The sequence below is a fragment of the Chiloscyllium plagiosum genome, unplaced genomic scaffold (assembly GCF_037043375.1).
Source record: "Chiloscyllium plagiosum isolate Xiang-an unplaced genomic scaffold, Cpla_swu_hap1 HiC_scaffold_19, whole genome shotgun sequence".
NCBI lineage: Eukaryota > Metazoa > Chordata > Chondrichthyes > Orectolobiformes > Hemiscylliidae > Chiloscyllium > Chiloscyllium plagiosum.
The window spans coordinates 28960494-28973068 of NW_028270157.1; the positions used below are offsets into that span (position 1 = coordinate 28960494).

At 39.3% G+C, this 12575-nt stretch overlaps 1 protein-coding gene across 7 annotated transcripts in view; it reads right to left on the bottom strand.

Moving 5' to 3' along the window:
• The window catches only part of grip1 (glutamate receptor interacting protein 1), a 459039-nt gene that overhangs the window by 128360 nt on the left and 318104 nt on the right, over window positions 1–12575 (bottom strand). For all 7 annotated transcript variants that reach the window (XM_043709637.2, XM_087997173.1, XM_043709639.2 and 4 more), the window contains exon 2: window positions 9048–9128. In XM_043709637.2, coding sequence (XP_043565572.2) covers window positions 9048–9128 — 81 coding nt within the window. The remainder of the gene's footprint in view (window positions 1–9047; window positions 9129–12575) is intronic.

Below are 12575 nucleotides of genomic sequence, written 5' to 3' on the forward strand. Positions count from 1 at the left end.
TGTTATCTTGTTGGATAGGATACACAAAATGGCAAGAAAGTTGAACAAAATAAACCTCAAAATAAATATAGCCATAATTGCAGGTGTGGTGTACAATGAAAGCAATGGAAGGAATATTGTGCACATTTACTCTGATGCTACATTGATAAATGTTTTGCAGTTTGGAAGACAGTCTTGAAAATGTTGGGATTTTGTTTCAGATCTGGTAAGATCATCATCTAAAGAGAGAATGCCAAAACTATGAAGTGTTTTGAAAAGGATGGTAAATTGGTTCCAGAGATAGTGAGGACATGAATCTTAGAACACAATCAGAAAATAAATTCGGTGATTGCTTTTCAAGTTGGGACAATGGATCAAATATGGAATTTATTACTAATCCATTGAAAAGGGAAATTGGGGAAATTATAAAATTACTTGCAAATGTGGAATTTTAAATCAAAGCTGTCTCATGTGAAGAAAAACACAACACGTTGCTTCTGTTCTGTATCAGTCACTAGTCCTAGGAGGTAAACTCACATCAATGAAAGATGTAGAACAGCAGTCACACCAGAAGAAATAGGAGAACAAACTCTGAATAAAACACATCCTGGGCCCATCTTCTGACATGGGTGTGGTGTGTTGCTTTTAACCATATTTATGAGATACAATGCCAAAGGTTTATGGACATAATTTATGTTTAAAGATCTGTTCAATGTTGACAGTGTTGCTACACATGAACATCAACCATGTTTACACTTTCTTCCTTTTTTCTCTTTTGCCTATCTCCCAAATACAGTCAGCGGTAAGGCATCCATGTACAACATAGATAAAAACATCCACACACTACATAGAGATAAAACAAACTATTAAACATGGATGGCAAACAGAAGTTTTATAATTACTTAGCTCACAACAAATGTCTGAGTCTAAAGAGATCTCTACTCTGTCACTAAGAAATGGCAATAAAACGACTGCAACGTCCTCCTGATACACATCAGCACTGGTTAAACAGGACACTGCAATGATATGTGAAAAACAAAAATAGAAAGCTTTGCAATAGTATCACATTAGAATCATATTTTGGGGCTTGTTATGGGATGTGTGTATTGGAGCATTTGTGAGTGGTGATGCACTTCACAATTTTAGTTCTGACTAATGAAGGATCCATAACAATGGCAAGGAACTTCCTTAGAGCTACCATGATTTCAGATGGATTAGTCTGCAGTGACAATGCCACAGCATTTGTTCCACATTTCCAGGGAACTAATGCCCGCAGACTGGGAACAGCTCCAAGGAATGTCCTAGAATGTGTTGTATTTGACATATTGGCATCTGCATGGCCAAGATTGTATTTGGCTGCATAGTATCTCGTGAATAACAGACAATATTTGTTAGACCTAATAAACAGTTTGACAAGCAGTGGATGTGTTTCTGCTCATGGCTGAAAAGTCTGACAATTTTAGGATACAGTTTTTTTTGTGAAAGTAAGGACTTTTTTTGAATGCCTTTATTTGTTATTTGATTGCTGTGGTTCTGTTTGCCGAGCTGGAAGTTTTTGTTGCAAACGTTTCGTCCCCTGTCTAGGTGACATCCTGAGTGCTTGGGAGCCTCCTGTGAAGCGCTTCTGTGGTGTTTCCTCCGGCATTTATAGTGGCCTGTCCCTGCCGCTTCCTGTTGTCAGTTTCAGCTGTCCGCTGTAGTGGCCGGTATATTGGGTCCAGGTCTATGTGTTTGTTGATGGAGTTTGTGGATGAGTGCCAAGCTTCTAGGAATTCCCTGGTTGTTCTTTGTTTCGCTTGCCCTATAATGGTAGTGTTGTCCCAGTCAAATTCATGTTGCTTGTCGTCTGCGTGTGTGGCTACTAGGGATAGCTGGTCGTGTGGTTTCGTGGCTAGTTGATGTTCGTGGATGCGGATCGTTAGCTGTCTTCCTGTTTGTCCTATATAGTGTTTTGTGCAGTCCTTGCATGGGATTTTGTACACTACATTAGTTTTGCTCATGCTGGGTATCGGGTCCTTCGTTTTGGTGAGACAATGAATTTGACTGGGACAACACTACCATTATAGGGCAAGCAAAACAAAGAACAGCCAGGGAATTCCTAGAAGCTTGGCACTCATCCACAAACTCCATCAACAAACACATAGACCTGGACCCAATATACCGGCCACTACAGCGGACAGCTGAAACTGACAACCGGAAGCGGCAGGGACAGGCCACTATAAATGCCGGAGGAAACACCACAGAAGCGCTTCACAGGAGGCTCCCAAGCACTCAGGATGTCACCTAGACAGGGGACGAAACGTTTGCAACAAAAACTTCCAGCTCGGCGAACAGAACCACAGCAACGAGTACCCGAGCTACAAATCTTCTCACAAACTTTGAACATGTTATTTGATTATATTAAATGCAAATACTAGAATCATTAGTGCCATGCTAAGTTGAATGCTGCCATTTTGCTACTGTATCTCTGGCATTCACCTCGGCTCCATTTTTGGATAAAGATGGAAAAAGGATATCATAAGCTGAAAGGCTCAGGCAGAAGCAGAACTGAGCATTGAGGAAGTTATGATTCAGTAGGCAATGAATCCTTCCATCATTGACTGATGATTAGCAGACTGGCATTGGCCAGATTACAGTCATCCCGTGCTTTATGGATAGGAGAGAAAGGAACACAATGTCCCATATTGCAAGATGGAAGCTGGGCTGGAAGAAGCTAATTTTGCTAGTGTTCTTGTCCACAGTCAGATTCAATTATTCTGGCTCTGACTGGTGCAGTCAATCGCTACTAAATTTCAGGTGAAGTGAACCAACTTAGCCAGGTAGATGCATTTACAATAATGAAGATTGTGTAGGATCATGCAGTTGGCGTGTTTGGCATAAAACGTATGCAAACACTTCAGCCTCACCAGTTACATTCACTTGCTTGGCTGCACGAAGTTTGTAAATGGGGATGCTTTTACTGCTTCCTCCAACTCTTAGTTGGGTGGTTACCTAACACCATTCTTGTCTGGGTTTCGTAGAGCTACAAATTTGAACTTGCAATCTTACGTTGTTAATCTAATCATAACCATTAGGCTGCTATACCCAAGTAATCGATTTCCATCTTCATGGAATAAAATTCCTGGAATGATTTTACATCAAAGGTACCACATCAATGCATAACATTATTTAACTGCCAAGAATGTCCGGACAAAATAATGACAATCAGAAATAGGATTTTTTTTATGGCAGCTTTTACAATCAAAAAGCATTCTTTGTTCCGTTGACTGTTCCACTGATAATTATTCTAATAGTCATCAATCAATTGCATTATTTATCCTCAGGGGTGCAATATATATCAAATCAACAGGCGAGACAGAGATTTTTAGACAACAGCAATCACTTTTGAAGGAGTTAATGTGACTGATATAACTTTATCATGTTATGACAACCTTCATCATAGATCACAAAGGATTTAAATGTGATAAATCACAGGGCTGTAAATACAAGTACTACATAGCTAGGGAACATTGATAATTACCTGCACTACTTCAAGAGGAGGAAATTGTAATCAAAGCTTTTGTAAATAGGGGCATGGGATGCAAAAGCAAGGAAATAATTTATAAAACAGCAGTTTGCCTTCAACTAGAGCACTGTGCCCAATTCTAGGCACTGCACTTTAAAAAAAGTGTCTGAAAACATTAGAGTGGGTACACAGAAGGTTTTATGAGTGGCGCTGGGGATAAGCAACTTCAGTTGCAGAGACAGATTGAAGTAGTTTTCTTTGGTATTCATTTCTGGGATGAAGTCATCACTGGCTAGGCCAGCATATATTGCCTATTCCTAATTGCCAGAGGGCAGTTAAGAGTCAACCACATTGCTGTGGGTCTGGAGTCACATGACAGTCTGACCAGCTAATGACATTCCCAAAAGGACATTAATGAACCGGATGGGTTTTTCCTAGTAAGAGTCTAATGATGACCACAGTCAATCAATTCCAGATTATTATCTGGTTAAGCATGGCAGTTTCCTTCATGAAAAACATTAGTGAACCAAATTTTATTTTTGACAAGAGGCAATGGGCTCATGATTATCATTTGACTCCTAATTCCAGATTTTTATTGAATTCAAATTCTGCCATCTGCTGTGGCAGGATTCAAATCCAGGTCCTCAGAACATTAGCTGGGTCTCTGGATTAACAGCCCAGTAATAATACCACTAGGCATCACCTCCCCTATTGGAGGTTGGAATTGGAGTTGTTCTCCTTCAAAGAAAAAAGTGAAAAGAAGCTTTGAATATGCTGTTCAAAATTAAGAGGGGCCTGGATAGAGAAGATAGGAAGAAACTGCTCCCATTGGTGGAAGAGTCAAAAACCAGGCGACTCATTTAAAGTGACTGGCAAGTGAACCAGAGGTCAAATGAGGAAAATCTATTTACTCAAGAAGATGGTTAGTGTTGCATAATAATTAGAAATCTTAAAGTGCTAAAGCTGAGGGGGATGTCATATGGGCTAGGCACAGGAATGACTTAGAATCTTAAAAGGAGTAAGGCTGATTGACTTCCTCATCGATTAACATGATGGACATTGTTAGAGAGATTAAGTTATATATGATTGCTATCATGCAACAAATTACATCTTCATGATAAGAGCTTCTCAGGAGGACAGAATTGCAATGGAGAGAGATTGAAAAGTGCTGATGTTCCTCAGGACCTACGTATGCTTATTCATCAGTCATTGAAAACTAATAAACAGATGCAGCAAGCAATTAGAAAGACCAATGGTCTGTTCACTCTTACTGCAAGACGATTTGAGTACAGAAGTATAGTGGTTTGCTGAAATTATACAGAGCTTTGGTGAGAGTAGTGTGTGCAGTTTGGTCTTTTTACCTAAGAAAGAATATACTTACCATAGAGGAAATACAATTAAGGATCGCCAGACTGATCCCTGGGATTGCAGGATTGAGGAGACAGGGCCATTATTTACTCAAACTCTCTATTCAAATCTACAGATTAATATTCATTAAAAAAAAAGAGGCTTCCAAAATTCTCACAGGGCCTGATGCAGTGATTGCAAAAAATCAGTAATGGCAGTGTGGTCTCCCAAGTGCCTCTCACAGGGGGCACAGCATTGTGTTCGACAGGTCGATTCTCCTGCTCCTTGGATGCTGTCTGACCTGCTGTGCTTTTCCAGCACCACATTCTTGATTCTGATCTCCAGCATCTGCAGTCCTCACTTTTTCCACAGCATTGGGATAAGCAGTAAATCAGTGCTGAGTAGAAATTTCATCATTCAGATCTTTGAAATATTCTGTCACAGAAGGCTGTGGAAACCTCATCATGGAGTATGACGGAGATAATAAAATTTCTAGATATTAATGCTATCAGAGGGTAGAAAGTTAGCATGAGAAAAGTAACGTTGAGGTATAGGATCAGCCACATTTTAGTTGAATTGTGCAGCAGAGTTGAAGGACCAAATAATCTGCGCCTGATCTTATTTAAAGTGTATGATTAGCAAAATGGAAAATAAGAGGCACAGTGGCTAGCACTGCAGTCTCACGGCTCCAGGGACCCAGGTTCAATTCCAGCCTCGGGCAACTGTCTGTGTATAACCACAAATTGAGGAGTGATAGATTTAAGACAGATGTCAGAGGCAGGTCCTTTACGCAGAGAGTGGTAAAAGCGTGGAATACCCTACCTGCTAATGTAGTCAACTCAGCCGCATTAGGGAGATTTAACCAATCCTTCGATAAGCACATGGATGATTTTGGGATAGTGTAAGGGGACAAACTGAGAATAACTCACAGGTCAGCACAACATCGAGGGCCAAAGGGCCTGTTCTGCGCGATATTGTTCTATGTTCTAGAAACTGCAAAGGATCAGTCATCAAAAATATTCTAATTAACATAATGCAGCAATTCAATCAAAAGAAAGCTTCACCCATGCCTGGTAACATTTCCCAGGATGTGGTAGTAGTTTCGTGTCAGTCACTTTGATGTTAAACCTTACTGTGGTGCTTAAAGAGATGGAGCAATTGTGGATCAATGAATGACAGCCAGTGCTCAATGTAACAGCAATGCATGGGAGAGACAGAACAGAAACCTAGAAATATTTCCTTTACAAACACTGGAAGCAACAGCTATGATTTATATGCATGCTAGGTAAGTATTTGAAAGTACACACACATTAGAAATGAAGCATGTTCATGGCAAGTCCTACTTCTGCAAAGTTACCTGCTGGAATTATGAAAACAATTACAAAAAGAATGAGAAATTGTTATGGACCACATCAAGGAAAAGGAAATCTCCTTAATGTTTCCAGTGCTGGAAAAGGGCATAAATACGTAAAGCTCAGTGCAACCATTTTTAAACCTTCCCCCAGTTTATAACAATGTTTATGTGTAAGCATGTAACTAGTGCTTACTAAGTATGAAGTGTTGTACTGTATGAAGTTTTAATTTTTTTTTACAATCTATGAACATTTGCATTCTGCAAGTGCTCTTCCATCACAAGCCTCAGGCAACAAACAAACAATGACAATGCACAATCTTTTTCAACAGCAAGATAACACATCATATCAAAATGCTAGCTTCTGTTAGCACCATTGCTTTCCCGAATGAGCAAAATTAAGCTCCTGCCATTGTCAGATTTATTTTCAAAGACTACTTTTATTGGCTTACTATTAATAATTTTCGACTGCTAGCACATCACTATAAACACGTGTCCCACAGCCTGAGAATGTGCATATATATAGACCATCTGGATTCAGCCAGTAGACTATAAATAGTCATTTGGTACAGTGTACAATACCGCAACCCCATTTTATCTCATACAGCCACTCATATTGTGGATGTTGACATAGAAATTGACCTTTGAGGCCTTCAAATGTCCTTCCAAAGATGGCAACCAACTTATACATGCCAGGTTTAAAAGTAAGCACCAACATCGATGTGGATAGTGGTCATCTTTGTCACTCCTCATACAGGGTTTGGTCTGTGTAGGCATGTTTTAAATTCCTATGCATCTTTGCATCACCTGTTTGATCCTTCGCTTATGGTTAAAAGGTGAAATATTGAAACCAATTACTGTTACCAGTACAGCATGTCATGGCTGAAAAGGGGGTCATTGCTGACACACGCAAAAATGCATTCTTCCAAAAAATAATGGGATCACCTTTTAAGCCACAATCTAAATCAACGTACAATGTAAACCATTAACCTGCAAAAAATTGCTTTCAGTGTCATGGAATTTCCAGTTTTCCATGAGAAATTTGTCGAAACTAATGGTAGAATCCATCAGATATTGGAATTATCAACTGAAACCAATGCCTTCTTTATTTTAAAAATATTCCGTGAAGCATACAAGTGACATCAAGCCAAATGAAAGAGACAACAAATGGGCAACCGATCAGGAGTTAATGGAAACAGATTTGAAGAGGCTTTCGATTGAAGGCAGAGGTGGAGAAGGTTAGGGAAGTAATTCATAGGGAGCTGAAGACAGAACCCCTCTGCTAACCTCTCTAATGTTCCAAAGAACTTTTAACTTTTCATGACTTAAACTTCTTTTTTGATCAGTTATGCATCTAAGGACTGATTTAGATCAATCAATTCAAGTACATCAAGACAGGTTATCACTCATTTAGTGCTGAGAGACAGACAAGAATTTCTTTTAGGTTAACTCACAGCAGGTTACGAAGAATAGATGACTGCAGTGGATTGTTGACCTTTATTATTGGTATACCAGAAATTTTGAGAACTGAAATGTGATTAAAATTTAAAGTACCTTCAATAAAAATAATGCTGTTTTAAGACGAGAAGTAGAAGCAGGGGAAGATCATTCAGCCCATGGAGCCTGCTCTGTTCATTCGGTTTCAGGATAAAAGAGGCTAATGATTCAAGATTGAGATGAGGAAAAACATCTGACCTCAAAGAGTTGTGAATCTTTGGAATTCTACACTGCAGAGGGTTGTGGATATGCCAGCTCAAGTTTATTTAGGGCTGACAGGTTTTTGGTCTCTCGGGGAATCCAGGGATATGAGTAGCAAGTGAAACATTGCAGTTGACACTGTAGGCTGGCCATGTTCATAGTGAGTGCAAGTATCTTGGCTGAAAGCAGCCCAATCACATTTACCTGTACAGTATTCAGTCCATAGTAGTTGGATAAAAATATCAATCATGTAAGTTTTAGTAAATCTGGCAAAAAATAAATGTGTCTTATTGCATTACCAGACTCCAATAGAAGCAATAATAATTTTTATTGCAGCAATTCAGGAACAGTCAATGGTTGCCTGTGTTTTCTCTCTTACTTTGCAATTGGAACCTCTGATATTTTCACGCAAGTGAAAGTTTAGGTGACTCCTTTTCTCCCCAGGTCAAGTCCAAACAGAATAAAAGATGAGATTCAATCCAAGAATGAAAGAAGACCCTTATAAATTATATATATCCCAATAATATCATAACCACTGTACAGGTATCTGTCTATTGAGGGCTCAGGAGGACCAAATTAACATCTCAAGTACTGCCTGCTCTTTTTAAAGAAAATAACTTTCTGAAATAACAGATAAACAGGCGAAATAGAAGATTAAGTGGCATAGGGGAGCAAGGCTGTGGCAGAAATCTGAAGTAAAACTAAAACGATAAAAATAAGGATTCTTAATTAATTATTCCCAGAATGCATGAATATATCAATGTTTCATGATTCTGTTCCTCCCTCTAAACCTAGCTTTAACAAAATCAATAGAAGAATAAAAACAGAAAATGCTAGAAGTGCTTACCAGGTCAGAAAGCATCAATAGAAGATTATTTATGTAGAATTCTCAGAAGTGAAAGAAAGCAAGGATACAACAAAAGAAATGTCACTATTCCTCATTAACTGCTGGTGATCCTATCATTGAGGACATCCGAATATTTGCCAAACTCCACAAGAGAGCACAGCACAGGCTAAGGCTCTTGTAGAAGGTGTTTATTACAGAAGAGTACCATGTTTCAAATCTGTTTGTGGGTGATATGTAAAAACACCCTCCCAAAGGAGCACATTTAAAAAAACAGGCCTGAGCTGCAGTACAGACAGCCAACACACGCAGATTAGACTAACCTGGAATACTTTGTCTTCTAACTGCCAAGGTGCCTTCGGAAGCTTTTGCTGGGTTTGTAGATTTGGCGTATGGTCCCTCATCTGTAAAATAAAAATGTTGGATCTGTCTAAAAGAATTATGGAAAGGAATTCTTTGTTGGAGAAAACCATTCTGTGAACAACATCGTATACTGAGGTGACAGTCACCAAAGCTTTCAGATTATCAGAGCTTGCCCAAAGTGCCTAAAGATCTGTAAGAGCCAGCTCTGTATTCTTGCTAACATTAGCCTAGTAATATCAAAACATGAGTGGTTTCACGTTTAAGTAATCAGCAAGGTAAAGGGGTGGAAAACAGATTACTAATGACAAAGAGATGAATACTAGATTATACTAGTTTCACTGTCCCCCATGAGGACCACTAAGACCAAAATGTCATTGCATATTACAGGAAGCACTGCACCACTACATTTTATAAAATTTATATTCAAATTTCAGTGATCTGAAGACGGTAATAGATGAATTGCCCGTTTTGAGAAGAAATGTTACCTACCTCAGACACAGCACATAATACCATAGGTCTGGTAGATTCAGAAAGAACAGTTAACATTACAATTCTGAAGAAGTGATAATAAACTGTTTCTCTTTCTGTAGATGCTAAGATTTGAATTTTTTTAGTACTTGGCTTTATTGCAGCTCTCCAGTATCCAAAGTACCTGCAGTATTTTGCTTTTATTTTAGGAGAACCTCCTTTCTCAGTCAGGACTAACAGTTAAGAGATAAAGCAAATTTGCTATCTACAGATCTAATTTTTTAAAAAAAAAACTCAGTTCTACAGAGGGTGAAATGAAAACATTCTTTTGGAAAGGGACTCCCTTATCTGTACATCAGCAATGACACAATGAGGACTGAGCTAACCACAGCTAAACAAGCATGCCTTCAGGCACTGTATTCTTCGGTTTGTTGAAAACCAGCTGTAGATTCAATACGTGAAACACATGCAGCCCTCCACAGATGGATCTGCTGCCAAATCTACAGTGACGTCTTGGTTTGTGACAAGGTGCCTACATTTCTTGAGATGTTTGATTCAAATAACTGAATTTCAGATTCTTCCAAAGCAAGTGCTGACCGTGACACAATGCCTGTCCAAAAAGAATTCTGCTTCAATGCCCAACATATCAGATATCCCAAAGCTTTGCTCCATTGTGGACTTGGGATTTTGGCTCTAAGTATAGAAACAGAGTTTAGTACTTCAAAATACCAGCTGCATATTTACATGCAACACGTTTTCATGGTCATCCTTGCTCAGTAGTTGTCCTCCTTTCTCTGGTTTCAGGTGCCATGGTTTGAAGTCCCATTCCAAACATTACAGCCTTTAACCAAGTTATTAACATTTCAGTACAGTACGGAGAATAAGATGCTGCCTTTTTGATGCAAAGCAAAACTAAGGTCCTGTGTGCCTTTTCAAAGAATGCAAAATGATTCCATATCACTGTTTTAAAGAAAAGCACCAAATTCACTGGTGTCCTGGCTTACATTTATCCAAAAATGAACAGAACAAAAACAAATTAATTGCTTAATCATCTCATTGCTCATTGTGAAAACTGCAGAGAGAAGCTTTTTGGACTTTCTTAACAGAGGAGATAGAGGAGGGAAAGAAAGTGAGAACATGTAAGAGGCAAGGTTTACGAAAAAAAGAGAGGAATCTGCAGTTAAGACAACTGAGTCTGCACCACCAATAAGATCATTGCTGACCTGGTTTGTACTCCTACCTCTCGAAGTTGTCATTGATCAGAAATCCAAGATAGATCGAAATATATTCAATAAGCTCTGAATATATTCAATGAATATATTCTGTGAAAGATCATTCCAAGAACTAGCAGCTCTCAGAAGACATCCTTCCTTATGTGGTCTTAAAACAGACTCGTTTTAAAATTGCGCCCTCATGGTTTTTCATCTTCTCATGAGAGAAACATCCTGTCAAGACCCTCAGAATCATATGTTTCAATAAGATCACCCTCATTCTTCTAAACTCCAATGAGTACAGATAAAAAAAATTTTTCCTCACAAGCTAATATGCACATTCCAAAAATCAGACTGTAACTATATTCTTTAAGGTGCCCAAAATTGGAACCACACCATGTATAGTTATAACAAGACATTCCCACATTTATACTGTATCCCCGTTTGTAAGAAAGGTGAACATTCCATTTGCCTTCCCAATAACTTGGTGCACCTCCATACAACTTATGCAAGAAAGACACCCAGATCCTTCTGTACTGCAGTGCCCTGCATTCTTGCTCTAATTGATGTTCTGGTTTCTGATTCTTCCTGCCAAAGTGGTCATCTTCCCTGTTCCCCAAAGTATACTGTGGTTGCCAAAATTTGTATCCTTTTGCAGACTCTTTATATCCTATTTGCAACATGGTTTTTTTCCCAAATTTTATATCATTAGTAAATTTGGCTACAATACTGTCAGTGCTTTCCTCCAAACTATTAACATAGATTTCAAATAGTCAGCTGGAACATTTCCAGTATCTAAGGAATTTTATAAGATTCCTACCAATGCATCCACTATCTCTATAGTCATTTTCTTTAAGACCTTAGGTTACAGGGCATCAGATCCAGGGGACTTGCCAGCCTTTAATTTCCTATTACGTTTTGTATGTGACTATGAGTGATTCAAGTTCCTTTCTCTCTTTTGCCTACTGGTGTTTCCACTATTCTTGGAAGCTTTTTGTACAAACGACTGTGGAGACAAAGGTAAAATATTTGTTCAAAGTCTCTACCGTTTTCTTTGCATTCTTTTGTCAATTTCCCAAACTCACCGCTTTAAAAATCCAACATTCATTGATGTTACTCTTTTGCCTTTGATATAGCATGAAAAGCTTTTATTTTATTCTACATTTTTTCAAGTTCTTTCTCTCGTGCTCCAATTTCATTTTTTTAAGTCATCCTCCAATTGTATCTCACATTGTCCAATCTCTGAGTTGAAAAGCATGGCACTGGAAAAGCACAGTAGGCCAGGCAACATCCGAGGAGCAGGAGAGTCGACATTTTGGGGATGTGCGCGCGGTTGGTGTGTGGGGGGATGTGTCGGGTATGGGAGGCTGTGGAGGGTTGAAAGTTAAAGAGATCAATTGGAGGATGGGTGGAGCTGGGGGAATGGCAGCTGGGAAGGTGATAGGTATATACAGGTTTGCGGGTGATGGTGTTAGGGTGGAGTGGATAGGTGAGAAGGAAGATGGACAGGTGGGCAGTTCAAGAAGGCAGTGCAGAGTTGCAGGGTTGGATCTGGGATGAATGGGGGAGGGGAGATTTAGAAACTAGAGAAGTCAATGTTGATGCTGTATGATTGAAGCATCCCCAGGTGGAAGATGAGGTGTTCTTCCTCCCGTTGGCAGGTGGCTTGGATTTGGCCTTGGAGGCAGCCCAGGACTTACAAGTCTTTGGTGGAGAGGGAGGGGGAGTTGAAGTGATCGGTTATGGGACAGTGGGATAATTTGGTGTGTCCCCCAGAGATGTTCCCTGAAACGCTCTACGAGTTGGTGT